At 30.0% G+C, this 14,212-nt stretch overlaps 1 protein-coding gene across 1 annotated transcript; it reads left to right on the plus strand.

Moving 5' to 3' along the window:
* Positions 1-336: 336 nt before the first annotated feature.
* On the plus strand, positions 337-5,806 carry LOC109817793 (vacuolar protein sorting-associated protein 2 homolog 1). The gene is made up of 5 exons (XM_020383136.3): positions 337-583; positions 1,139-1,269; positions 4,718-4,822; positions 5,022-5,282; positions 5,511-5,806. Exons 1-5 carry the CDS (start codon positions 547-549, stop codon positions 5,646-5,648), a joined length of 672 nt encoding a protein of 223 aa, XP_020238725.1. The 5' UTR covers positions 337-546; the 3' UTR covers positions 5,649-5,806.
* Positions 5,807-14,212: the final 8,406 nt, after the last annotated feature.

Raw genomic sequence — 14,212 nt, forward strand, 5'->3', positions numbered from 1 at the left:
AAAATATTAAACTTTATTTTACTTAAAAATAAAAAATATGTACCAAAAGATTCAATTAGTTTAAAATGCATTTAGTTCAAGACTCAAATATATTGAATTTGCAATTAAGAAAAATTGTTATTCATCTCTCATACAGAAAATGCCAGTTATTCCACCTTTTGAGGTGCTTCCAACGTAGCGAGAAAATTAGTCACTGTTATCAACGATGGATATTCCAAAGAAAAAAAAATAAACAAACAAACTAATTCACAGTAAATGATAAAAAAGGATCCAAATTCGCAGTAAGAAGTGGTGTATGGTAGTTACAAGAAGTGAAGGAAAGTAATTAAATTTTTGCAACGGTGGGTCCAATCCCAAGTACGGTACGTGTGGGAAAAGACGGAGAGAATGGTTCGTTGATGATTCCTTCTTTCAACGCTTACCGCGTAAGCAACCTGCGATCAAAACCACCGTCACCCAAACGCATCACAGAGGATTAGATCGGACCCTATTACGCACTGTTACACTTTCTGTTCCATCTCTGCTAAGGTTCTTCCTTCCACCGCCATGAGTTTCATCTTCGGAAAGAGGAAAACGCCCGCAGGTTTGTCCATCATCGCTTGTTCTGTCGAAAAAAGAAAAAAAAAATTAATTTTTCGAAATGGGGTTGCTCAATTTTTATTATAGAGCTATCACCCGTCATCAATTTTTTGCATTTTCTTTTACTTATACGTTTAGCATAATCATATGTACCACAAAACTTGTTAGACGGGTTATGCAATTTTTTTTTTTTTTTGATGATTGTCTTGTCCTCTTTGCTTTTGTTTTCCTTTTTTGTGGTTGGTGTGTTGTAGATTTAAGTTGAGATTTATTGTATTTTATGTTTTTGTTAGCTTTTGTTTCCTTGTTCTGATAAGATTCAGAAATTACCTTAAGATTTAATTTCAATTTCAATTATGCTTTGAACTATAAAGATCGTAATTTTAATGAACTACTAATTGGTTCATTTTGTTGTGTACTTGATTCAAACGAGGGTGCTTTTGTGAGAGTGATTGCAAGTTTCTCGCATGCATCAACACACTTTTGAATGATTTGGTGGCATTCAGTAACACTGTGCATTGATTTCGTAGTCCATGACCTTCAAGTTTGTGACTTTCAGAGCTTCTGCGGGAAAATAAGAGGATGCTGGACAAATCAATTAGAGAAATTGAGCGTGAGCGGCAGGGTTTGCAAGCACAGGAGAAGAAATTGATTTTGGAGATAAAGAAGAGTGCCAAACAGGGCCAGATGGTATAGTGATTGTGTCTTAATTGTATTGTTTGCCTTAGTTTTTAATGATACGTATGGTGAACATGTCTCACTGTGAATATCTTAATTTAGCTTTTTTTCGATACAAATTTATAACACCCAAGTTCTGCTGTCTGGTAGAGGATTTGGATTGGAATTTACTGCTCCTTTTTAAAAGGAGGAGGGCCTGAATGTGATGGCTACAGAGACGATATTATTTTATTTTGTTTTTCTTATCCTTATTGTTTTCTCTGTGTTATTGATACTTGTGGTTGAGGAAATTGTTTTGCTTAATGTTATCACTCATAATAACCAAGATATAGTTACATTGATTTTGGGGATGTGACTTTGTTGTTTCTGTGCTTGCCATAGATAACTGCTTCCTCTCTGTTATTGCAGGCTCTATATGATACCTGTTTTCCTAATGGATCTGCTAATTACTGTTGTAGAACTAATGAGATTCTTGAATTACCTATGGTGAAATGGATCATAATTATTTTCTTTTTAAATTTTACCTTTCTGCAATCTGCAGCATTGGGATCCTTCTTTCATTGAATTTGGGGTGTCTTGAATGTGTTTGTCACTTCAATTCCATTGTCATTTCTGATATCCTTTGTCTATCACATTATTTGCAAAATTGCACAATTTAGGTATGGGATTTATGTCGTTGCATTATGTATGTTATATTGGTGAATATAGTTGCAGTGTCTCTCAATCTCAGCAAAATCAAGCGAAATTATGTTGTTCAATTTTCAATTATTTAAAAAAACTCATAACATAAATAAATAGGACTCCCATTTTCTTAAATTGGAACTCCTCTACATCATGTTTGATTGTATTGATAAGTCTTAGTAGAAACATTCACTGTTTACTGCTAGCTTGGCTTATTTGTTCTTCTAGTTAGTTGCAGTAGTTAGAGCTTTAACAGTCAACTGATAACTAACTGATTTCCAGTCTAGCATTATTGTTCAGATCAAGTGGTTTGTTAGGATTCAGTTAATATAAATCATCTGTATATAAATACCACATTATCCCTTTGGAACAACAGAGTGAAATCATTCTGTTTCATTTGAAGAAGTCTTGTCTCTTTACTTCTTCTCTCTGTTTTCACTCTAGTTTATCTCAGTTTCTATCTACTACTGAATTCTAATATGGTATCACAAACTTGCCAATGATCCTGATCAATGGCCATTGACCGCACATAGCAATCTGTTCAACTCTGCTGATCACAGCTCTTCATTGCCCATGCTCTCCATTGCTCCAGTGACCTTTTCACACTCCATCTCAGTGCAGCTCAGTAGAACTTTCTTCTCTTGAATTGGCAAGTTGAAGTTGTCTTCAAGGCTTATAACTTTCACTGATATGTGGTTCATTCAGAGGTTCCACCTTGTTTCCTCAGCAAGGACAATTGTGACCTTGGCAAAATCAATTAAGCTTACCTGCAATAGGAGCCACAAGATCAACTCTTGTTTACTTTTCTCCTCTCCCCTCTATCTGAATCCATCCTCACCAGAGTCATTGGATGCACTCATTATTGGCAACTCTGGGATGATATACATGGTTTTTTTCAGTTTCACTCTTGTGCCAAAGCTCGACAGTGCAATCTGAAACTCAAAGAAAGGCACATGATCTATTTCGGAGTAATCAGGGCTAATATTGACTCTCTGATTTCCATTAATGATCCAGTGCTCCCACAAAATCACATTGATCTGATTCTTGATGGATTTCCCGATGACTATGATTCATTGTCATGTCCATCACTAGTCTCAGTGAACCTTACACTGTAAATTAGCTTGAGGCACTGCTACTTGATCACAAGGTAGACTAGAAAATAGTTGACAGTCTCAGTGTCAGATGCTTTCTTGGTGAACATTGCTCACACAACTGTTTGGGGCTCACTGTCTGGTTCAGCAAACTATGTTCATTCTGGCTTGGTGAGCACTGCTTCATCACCACATGCACAATCTCTTGGCTTTGAACCTTGTAACTGTTAATTTCATCCTCAATGGAACCATTCTTGAGGGCATGGTAGAGGTGGCAGAGGCAGGAATTCTGTCTACCTCATCATTTGTCTTGCCTTCAACTTCAAACAATGGTGGAGACACGGAGTTCCTGACTATTCCTCTCTCAAAACATTCAGGCGCCTTCTAGCCTTACGTAAGACCTTAGAATTAACATAACCTGTCCTACCACTCTACAGAATGTATTTCTTGGTTACTCAACAAGTCTAGGTTTCCCTTTCACTGGTTTTATCCCAAAACATCTTCCACTTCATTGTCTCTTCCTTTTCCACCATTTCTTCTTCTCCTTCTTGTGCTGTTCTCTGCCTCCCTCTACTATACTATACATTCCCCTCATATATTTTGATTCTCTGGATGTCCTCAACACTCGTACTGATTCTCCTCCCCACTCATCCAATGCAGATTAGATCCAAGTCTAGCATCTACAAACCTCAGATTGTATCAACTCTCGTGTCACATGTGGATCCCTTTCCAGCCAAGCAGACTCTCTTAAACTGAAATTGGCACTCAGCTGTGCAAGCTATTTATTTATTTATTTTTTTAACTCTTCTTGCCAATAAATGGCCAACATAGCAACTGGATATTAATAATGCTTTCCTAAACAAGTATCTAGATGAAGAAGTTTACATGGTCCAGCCTTCAGGATTTGAAGATGTTGATAAATGTCTTGTATTCTAACTTCAGAAAGCATTATATGGCCAAAAACAGCCATTACTTGAGAGGTTTGCCAACACTCTACATACCCTTTTTATGTTGTGCAAATATGACTTATCTCAGTTCATATTAACCACTTGCGGCCACTCCTAGCCTATGTTGATGACATTTTTATCAAGGAAATTATCCTATCCTTATTCAGCAGCCAATAGTTAAGCTTAATTTTAGCCCTCAAACGATTGGATAAGAGATTACTTCTTGGGAATTTAATCTAAATATCTTTCTAGTGGTCCTCTTATCTCGAATGGAATATATTAAGGATCTGCTTGCCAAAGACAACATGTGACCAGAAAAGCGAATTTCTACACCAATGATTGGAGGTTCCAAACTCTAAGTTTGGATCAGACTATGTTCAGGACCCACCTCTGCATATTAATTGTCGTGGATCTACAGAGCATGTCAGTTTTTATCTCTGCCCTTGGCAGTCATTAGAAAATAGTTAGGCAGTGCCAGTGGTGGTGGTGGCAGTGTTAGAGATGGTGGTGCTGGTGGCGGTGGAAGCAAGGTGGTGCTGGTGGCTTGCGCATGATGAATCTAGTTTGGTTTCAATGATTTTTACCATTGAGTTTAGAGTTTTACCCCAAATCTACATTTGTCTGCAATGCCTTATGTATGTGTTTATTTGTTATTTATGGTTAACTTTCGATTTAACCTTTAAGGTGAGTGGTACATGTTTCACCAATGTCATTTTTTGTATTTCATGTAATGTTGTCCAGGGAGCTGTTAGAGTTATGGCAAAAGATCTGGTTAGAACAAGGCATCAGGTTGAGAAGTTTTATAAGCTAAAGTCTCAGCTCCAAGGTGTATCACTCAGAATTCAGGTATGTTGTTGTGGTGACTGTATCTATTGATTCCTAATTTGTTTTTAGCATATATGGTTAATATAGGATCATGGTTCTTCCCCAAGGATCATGGCATTTTGTTTTCCATGGAATAGTCACAATTTTGATCAAAACTGACCACTTTATGATACTCATTCAATTAATAAAAGGTAGTTTCTTTTGTGCTACGATTGTTCAGACTCTGAAATCGACACAAGCAATGGGCGAGGCTATGAAAGGCGTGACAAAGGCCATGGGGCAAATGAATAGGCAGATGAACTTGCCATCTTTGCAGAAAATCATGCAAGAATTTGAGAGACAGAATGAGAAGATGGAATTGACATCCGAGATGATGGGAGATGCAATAGATGATGCTTTGGAAGGAGAAGAAGATGAAGAAGAAACTGAAGATCTAGTGAACCAAGTTCTTGATGAGATTGGTATTGACGTTAACCAAGAGGTATGTTTATGGTTTCCCATTCAACATCTCTTTTCACCTGAAAGTAAATGACTTAGAACTCGTTTGAATACAAATTTAAAAGGGTTTTTGAGAGATTCTCTGTAAAAAATTAAGAACTTTTTTTAGTAGAGAAGCTCTCAAAAACTCTTTTAAGCTTGTAAGGAATCAGACTCTTAGTCACTATAACAAAGCATGATGAGTTTTTTTTTTTTTTTTTTTGATGTACAGCTTGTAAATGCACCATCATCAGCTGTTGCTGCCCCAGCTGCAAAGACAAAGGTACCTCAGGTTGAAACTACTGGGAATGATGATGGAGGTATAGATAGTGATTTACAGGCAAGGTTAGACAATTTAAGAAAAATGTAGTATTTCCTCTACGATACAGGGATTCTACTTATACTGGGAAAAGTGATGCTCATATGTACCATATAACATAATTGAGAAGTTGTGCCAGGATTTGATGAACTCATGATTATAAAATGGTTTTTTTTTATATAAATAAAATCTTCTTTTCTGTTTTTATATATTAAATGGTGCATCATCATCAACAACGTTCTTATCCCACTAGCTTATTATTCAAATGGTGCATTCTCTGAAGTTTGAATTATTTATTTTGTAGCAATATCCAAAAAAATAAAATAAAATAAAAAACGATGTGTATCTGTCTACATATCCATTACTGTGCATTGATTCTCTTCGCGCTTCAAATACATTGTTGGCTGTCAAAATGGGTTCAAAATGATTGTGGGGATATTATAAAAAATAAACTATCAATTTTATCTTAAAGTATTCCTCTCCTAAATATTGCATAAAGTAAGCAATTCATATAAATAACCTCTCAACTATTAGAAAATATACTAAAACGGTCTCTCAAGTTTTGGAAATCATTCTAATAGCTTCAAATATTGGAAAGTTATTAAAATTAGATTTTGGAAGTTAGTAATATATCGATACTAACTAAATTGATTAATATTAAATACTTTGGATATTAGTAATACTTGAAATATCAATTGATGGTTTACTGTAATGTCTTCTGAGTCTGAGAATACCTTCAAAATGACATTATCCAACATGGGATTTCTAGTAATGTTATTTGCATACTGAAGTAGTATTGAATCCAAGCTGTGTTGCAAACAAAATTTGGTTTAGTTGGTAAGCCTCATACTCATCGATCAATGATGTGATTTTAAATCACGTCACTGATGGGGAAGACATTGTGGGCGGTGTATGTGTGTTTTTGATTTTTATCAACACTTCTATCATTTGAAAAGAAAATATCATTTGAAAAGAAAATATCAAGTGAATCATTAGAAACATGTAAAGTGTATGGCTAAAATAATTTATTTTGGCTTTTTAGTGCCATATTGAAGGGTAGATCTCGAAATCTATAAAATATCTTTTTCTACATAGTACATACTACTTTATTTCCCTAAGTGTTCTTTGAATCTTAAGTCTTAACGAATATACTGATTATAGAGGTTTATAATATCCAACTCACTTAAATGTTTTTTTTTTAATAATAATAAATCTTAGAGGTGCATGGGAATATAAGTGTAATTACTTATAAAATTAAAGTTGCTAATTGTTAATATTTTTAGTGATATATATATATATATATATTCATTAATGATGTATAATTATGCATGTATTTGGTAAAATTAGTTTATAAGTTGATTAAAAATTTATAAACAAAGTTATGAGCTGAAAATTAAAAAATTTACAAGTTAATTGACTTAATAAAAAATTAGTTGATAAGTTAGTTGATTAATGTAAAATAATATATTTATGTATTTGATGATAAGGGTGAGAGAATAATATATATGCTTAATGGTTTCTAAATTAAAAAGAATGAAAAATATTTCAAGTAAATTAATGAAGATGAAAAAAGAAAGAGAAAAAAAAAACAATATGCTTATAAACTAAAAGCTACTTCAATTAGCTTATGAAAATAAGTTATAAAATCATAAAATGAGTTATCATACCAAACACACTATATAAGTAATCAATTAATACTTAAGTTTAATTTTTATAATTGTTAGTGTAAAGGAGATTTATAAAAATAACTGATGAAATATCATGATAGATATGATTTTTAAAGTAATTATTATAAAAGTCAATAAAACTTTTATGCATAATAATTTGTAATTGGATAGTAATATATATAAAAAATTCTTTCTTCTAAAAATGTATCTAAGTGTAGCTTACTAATTATTTCTTCTAAAGTATAAGTAGGTGTTGGTTAACAAGTAGGATTTGCTAACATATACCAACTTCTTTTTTAGAAGAAATATATTAACAAGTTATAATTATAATATGTTTTAAAATACACTCAAGTATAATTTGTTAACTTACATTCTAAAAACATGATTTAGTGTAAGTTAGCAAACTCTATATATTGATTTTGATTCTTATAAAAAAATTATTTAACTTTTTATCTTTTTAACATTTATAAACATTTATTTTTATTCTTGTAAAATGAACAAATTTTAGGTTTGGTTCTTCTAATATATATATATATATATATATATATATATATATATATAGAGAGAGAGAGAGAGGTTATAATTACACCGATGTAATTTTTACTAAGTATTACACCGCTTAATAACTTTATATTAATTGTAAATTTTGTAAATCCAACCGTCAGATTGAAAGTTTATATCTCTTAGATCATATATACAAAATTTTATATTAATCCAAGATGATTTAATAGTTTATTTGTATAAAATAAAATTGACATGATATATCATTTTCAAAATACACTAAAATATGAACATTTTGATTACCTTCAAGTTATTGTTCAATTTTAACAAAATTTGATATATACGTATAAAGTGATATGAACTTTCAATCTAACGGTTGAATTTACAAAATTCACAATTAATATAAAGTTATTGAGTGGTGTAATACTTAGTAGAAGTTACACCGGTATAATTATAACCCCCTCATATATATATATATATATATATATATATATATATTAATTTTTATTTCTCTAAAATCTAAATTCAGTATTTTTCCCCTAATAATCATTTTAATAAAATAAATAACATTTTTTAATAATTTATAAAAAAATTAGAAATGTCATATATTTATATGATATTGCTAATAATTGTAGATAACATCTAAGATAATCAATTAGTCTTTTAATAAACAACTCAATAGTTAAAATATTACATAATAGTAAGAAGTAAAAACAATAATTTTAAAAAATTGAACATATTTAATGCACAAAATTAATATAAATAATTCTTTTTGAAAAAAGGAGTTAAACGTGTCTAACTCAGACAATCTAAATATATTTGATTTTTTTTTGGGGTCTTTTTAAGGAGCGTCAATCCCAAACTAAACAAGTCATTTTCTTTTTATGTCATTATGTGTGTAGGTGGGGGGATGTCTTTATTTAACAAACCTAACTCTGCCTTACTTATGGACTATTTGGATTCCCATATAACAAATTCAAAATAATTAGAATGTTTTAAATATATTTTTAATTATTTAAATTTAGAGTAAATTTGTTTTTACTTCTTAAATTTAAAATTATTTATTTGTAGTTTCTATAATTTTTAAAAATTTTATTTTATTCATTCAAATCATTAATAACATATTTTAAAGTAACATTTTGAGATCATTATGCAAGATCATTTAAGTTTAATGTAATATTCTTATTTTTAGATTACATAAACTAAAAACATTAATTATAAATTTGAAAGATAAAAATAAAATTATCTCAAATTTAAAAGATAATATATTTAAACCTACTTAATATAATCAAATAAGTAATCCAAAATAATGATAACCGGTATAATCACAAATTTAATTTAAGTTTATCGTTAAATTTTATTAAATGCAAAAGTGTATCTAATAGGGATTTGTCAAAATTTCATGGTGATATATTTGTCGATATTTCTTCTCTCCAACAGTATAGTTGGAACTAAAGATAAGGAAAAGAAAGAAAATGAAAGAAAAATAGATTTTATTTTTCATTTGACAACTGACAACGAAATATTGAAAAGGAAAAGTTTTAAATTATATATATATATATATATATTGGTGAGGTAGCCATTTGGTTTTCATATATTTCTTCAATAAAATTAAATACATTAGTTATTTGTTTAGTCCTCCATTCAACTTTTGGTGGAAATCTCTTAAAACATAATTCAAGTCTCCTATTTTTATGTGATTTACGCATGCAATAAGCCTGTTACATTCTGATATATAAGATCTATTTTGAAGAACTCAACTCATACATCTATTATAAATTAATTATTATAAAAGACAATATGTTATTTTTGTGTATACATTTACTTTAACATTTTTATTCTTTAATAATAATATTTATAACTATTATAAAGATAATACTTCCTTTTCATCTACACATTTATTTTGATGTTTTTACCCCTTAATAATAATGTATTAGTTATTATTAAAGGATAAAATTTGAAAACAAAGTAACTGTTACACAGTTTTTTTAAAAACGAAATAACTACTTGCTATTTTTCTCACTCTTTCTGCTTTTTTTTTAAAATACTATTTTCTTATTTTATTTTTATTTGTTAAACACATATTCACAAAATATTTCATTTTCTCTAGTCACAATAGTATGATAATATCATATTGAAATATTTTATATTGTTGTAGACATGTCTTTTAAGAACTAAATGATCATTTCACCAAGACAAATAATTACTTTTTTGTATGACTTGTTTGAGACTTACATAATTGAGGTGTAGAAATGTTAAATTTGTATCTGTGAAAGGAATTGGTAATATTTTAAGTTGAAATTGAAATAATTATATATTTTTATTAATTGTTATAATTATCAATACTTTAAAACTTTACTATAATATTTTATATTTATTTATAGATGAAATATTTTCTTACTATAAACATATTATTATCTCATGTTTCAATAGATTTGTATTATAATACTTTTTTAGTTAAATTTAAAAATATAATTTAATAGAATTTTTAGTCTAACTACTTATAATTTAATTTTATGATAAAATATGTTTTAGCGTAGTCAATTAGTCTCTGCATATTATAAGAATAGGATTTTTTTTTTGGTATAATTGATGAGTTTGATTTTTCTCTATAGAAACTCAGACGAAAGAAGAAATTTGTTTGTTTTTAATAAGAAGATATAACATTTTTCTATTAAGGTAATTTTTGTAGGAGCAAGGTGATACTTTCAGTCAGGGATTTAATTCTTAAAAAGACATTTTTTATGCATCAATAAGTTTAATTTAGCAAAAAATACGATTTCACGTAAGATTAAAGTTAACTATCACTACAACATAAATAGGATTTAACAACATTTAAAAAATATTATTTAATTATGTATAAATATTGCTAATTTATTTTAGCAACATATTATAAAATGTTGTATATAGTCCATGTTATTAAAGACTTTTAATAAATTTTTTGCATAATTAGGTAACATTTTTTAAATGTTATCAAAGTAATATTTTTGTAACATTTTAATGATGTTGCCAAAATTTTGGCAACTTTATAAAATAATAATTAATTTTAATTTAAATATTATTATCAATTATTATATTTTTATGTTTCCTAAACTTCTAGGAGTTCCTTAAGTTTTTAGGGAAAGACATTTTTAGTTAGTCACCACTAATTATATATAGAATATCAAATTTTATTTATCTTAAATATAACTATATGAGTATATGTACTCTTTATGAATCATTAATCTATTCGATATGAGACTTTAATTATGAGTTACAATTAGATATAAGAAAAATATATATTTTTTTACTTGATGTGAGACTTTGATTTTAGAAGCAATTATAGTAACATTTTTCAAAAAAATGTTGCAAAATAACTTATGTAAAATTTTTTTACTCGATAAGGGACTTTGATTTGAAAACAATTGGAAAGAATAATATTGAAATAAAAAATGTTACTCTACCTATAATGACATTTTTCAAAAAAGTGTTACAAAATAACATATTTATTTAATATATAGTAACATTTTAACAAATGTAAACAAAAAAATGTTGTTAAAAAATTAAAATCTAGTAGTGTATCTATTTTATTTTAAGGTTTTTAATAGAATTATGGATCATTAACTTCATTTTTTAACACAAGTCCATATTGAAGGATATAACCATTGTATCACTCATGTAGAACTAGAAAGACAAAATTTACCACACCCTTTAAACCATAATTTCTATGTTTAAGGTTTTTGTACATCCTTAAGAAATATTTAATATTAATATGTCAAGTCTATCATCTAATATCTTATAAAAATATTTATGGTTATGAAGTAGAAATATTAATTATTAAATAAAAGTATACATGAAAAAAAAAGTTATTAATATCACTTGAAATGTGTAAAGCATTAAATTTTTTTTGGAAAAAAAGTGTAAAACACCATTGATTCACAATTGTTTTGGTGCAAAGGAAGGCAATGCCCAAAGAAACCAAACTACACATGGCAATGGCGGGTCATAGGCAACCCCATACCATCCTTAGAAAGCAAATTAACAACACTCATAGGCCATACGAGTTGTATCTAAAATATGAATTCCAAAATCCCAACGTAATGTCCAAGAAGCAAGAAAATCTACAACATTGTTGCTCTCATGAAGCACATGCGTAATTCAAACATGCCAATCTCTCTGAAGCCATGATCTGATGATTGAGACTATGTTAAGATAAGGGTGCATGTTACTCACTCCATGAGTTACAAACTGCATGGCCAGTTTGCTATTACTTTCAATCTACAAGTACTTAAACCCATGCCTCCAAGCAGCCTCCAACGATGAGAGGATTCCCCAGAGCTCTGCCATTATAACACTAGACGAGCCAATGTTACGAACAAATATGAGAAGCCACATGCCATCACCATTATGAAAGGCCCTAGCACGTTTTGCATAACGACTTGCACTATGAACTCTTAGAATAGTGGATTAAGCCTAACTCAACCCTACAAAACCGGCTTGTAAGGTGAGGGTTGCTTTCCACTTATATATTATTCAATTGCCTAATCTCTAGTCGATGTGGGACTTGGGTTTTTCCCAATACACCCCCTCACGTCCAGCACTATTGGGCTTGGTACGTGGATAAATGGTGGGTGACCCTTTTTAATGATCTAGGATTGGCGGGACTTGGGTTTTTCCCAATACACCCCCTCATGCCTATGAGGCATGCATCAATGGTGGGTGGCCCATTTTTAAAGTGGATCTAAATGGCTCTGATACCATCTTAGAATAGTGGATTAAGCCTAACTCAACCCTACAAAACCGGCTTGTAAGGTGAGGGTTGCTTTCCACTTATATATTATTCAATTGCCTAATCTCTAGTCGATGTGGGACTTGGGTTTTTCCCAATATGAACTGACAGATCAGAGTTGACTTTGATCCAATGTCCTTGCATTGTGGCAGCTACCAATAGACTTCCTTCATTTGAGTAGCCATACTATTCATGTCCGACTGGAAATAGTGCACATGAGTGGAAGCATGGTGGCTCTGCCATGCTTGTTGCCAAGCCTCACACCAGTATAAAAGGGGTAATTTACATCGGCTATTTTAACATTTTTACGTCCAAAAAGGGTCTGATGTTAATGTGGGAGACGTAAATTTACGTCAGCTATTACATACGACGTAAATTTACGTCAGACGCTTCCTAGGACCATCGTAAAAAAAGGTTTATAAATAAAAGAAAACACACTAAAATATTTACGTCGGACACACTATGTCCGACGTAAATTTACGTCAGCTAATGCTATATCCGACGTAAATTTACGTCGAACATGGTGTAGTCCGACGTAAATTGATGCGTTTTTTTTATAAAATTTTTATTATTTTTTGATAGACCCAAAACCTGCATACAGTCCAAAATACAAAACCTAACCCAGGCAGTCCAGAATACAAATTCAAATATAATTTATATTTCAAAATTGAATGACAAAAAGAAAATTAAGACAATGTACATCCTATTATCCTAAAAAAGCTATAAAACATATGTTTGTCAATGCTATCAAACTAAAAACATAATATCCAACTAACTAAACATAGAAATCTAACTATTATATACTTTGAAGAAAAAAAGTTGCTCATTGTTCTCTTATCTTGATGATTTCATCTTCAGGTAATGAAAATGGATCTTGAAAGACCTGAAACATTAATTTAAGTGTCATTAATATACAATGTTAATTATCATAAAAATAAATATACTTAAATAAATTTTGATATGAATTACCTGCCCCCAAGAATCAGTAATACCCACAAAAACTATGGCTCTCATCCAATACATGATGTAATAGCCACATTCCTTATCCTACATGCTATTATAGACTTATAACTACTGTATATAAAGAAGAATTTTAAAATATAACTTTATTGAATATACATATTTCAAAATTTCCTTCAAATATAGGTATCACATTTTAAAACAAAACCAAAACAATAACCAAAATAAATGTTAATAAAAAAAATACATTATAAAATAAGGTCTTAAGTTAAATTAACCAATGGAAACATAAACTCCTAGTTATTGTTCCGATGTCACATCCTATCAGAGTACACCTAGTGTAAGATCTAAACCTCATCTTCAATCTCATCATTCTTATAATAACTATCTCCTACAACCATACACTAAAGTAAACAACAAAAGAAAATGAAAGTGAGAAATATTTCACTCTAACTACTAATGTAAGTTATGGCTAAGTAGCCACACGCAACAAAAGCAATACATATACACAATATATAAATACATAAATCAATTGATAAACAACTATGTAGTCAACATATTAACAATTACACAATAAAACATAGGTTATAATGATAATTCTTATTCATTCAACAAACAATCGCTATGTTTATGACAATGCGATTGATACTGATAATCCTAAACTATATATTTGTGGGGTTAGTAAAATGATTTCCATTGTTGCCTGAAGGCCAAATTAG

Source organism: Cajanus cajan, chromosome 1 (assembly GCF_000230855.2).
Source record: "Cajanus cajan strain Asha chromosome 1, NIPB_CcT2T_4, whole genome shotgun sequence".
Taxonomy (NCBI): domain Eukaryota; kingdom Viridiplantae; phylum Streptophyta; class Magnoliopsida; order Fabales; family Fabaceae; genus Cajanus; species Cajanus cajan.

What these genes read in the sequence shown, in the direction of transcription:
- LOC109817793 (XM_020383136.3), top strand. Translation starts at nt 547, where the DNA reads ATGAGTTTCATCTTCGGAAAGAGGAAAACGCCCGCAG. An exon ending in GTGCCAAACAGGGCCAGATG is followed by an intron (nt 1,270 to 4,717) that starts GTATAGTGATTG and finishes AATGTTGTCCAG; the next exon opens with GGAGCTGTTAGAGTTATGGC. An exon ending in GTATTGACGTTAACCAAGAG is followed by an intron (nt 5,283 to 5,510) that starts GTATGTTTATGG and finishes TTTGATGTACAG; the next exon opens with CTTGTAAATGCACCATCATC.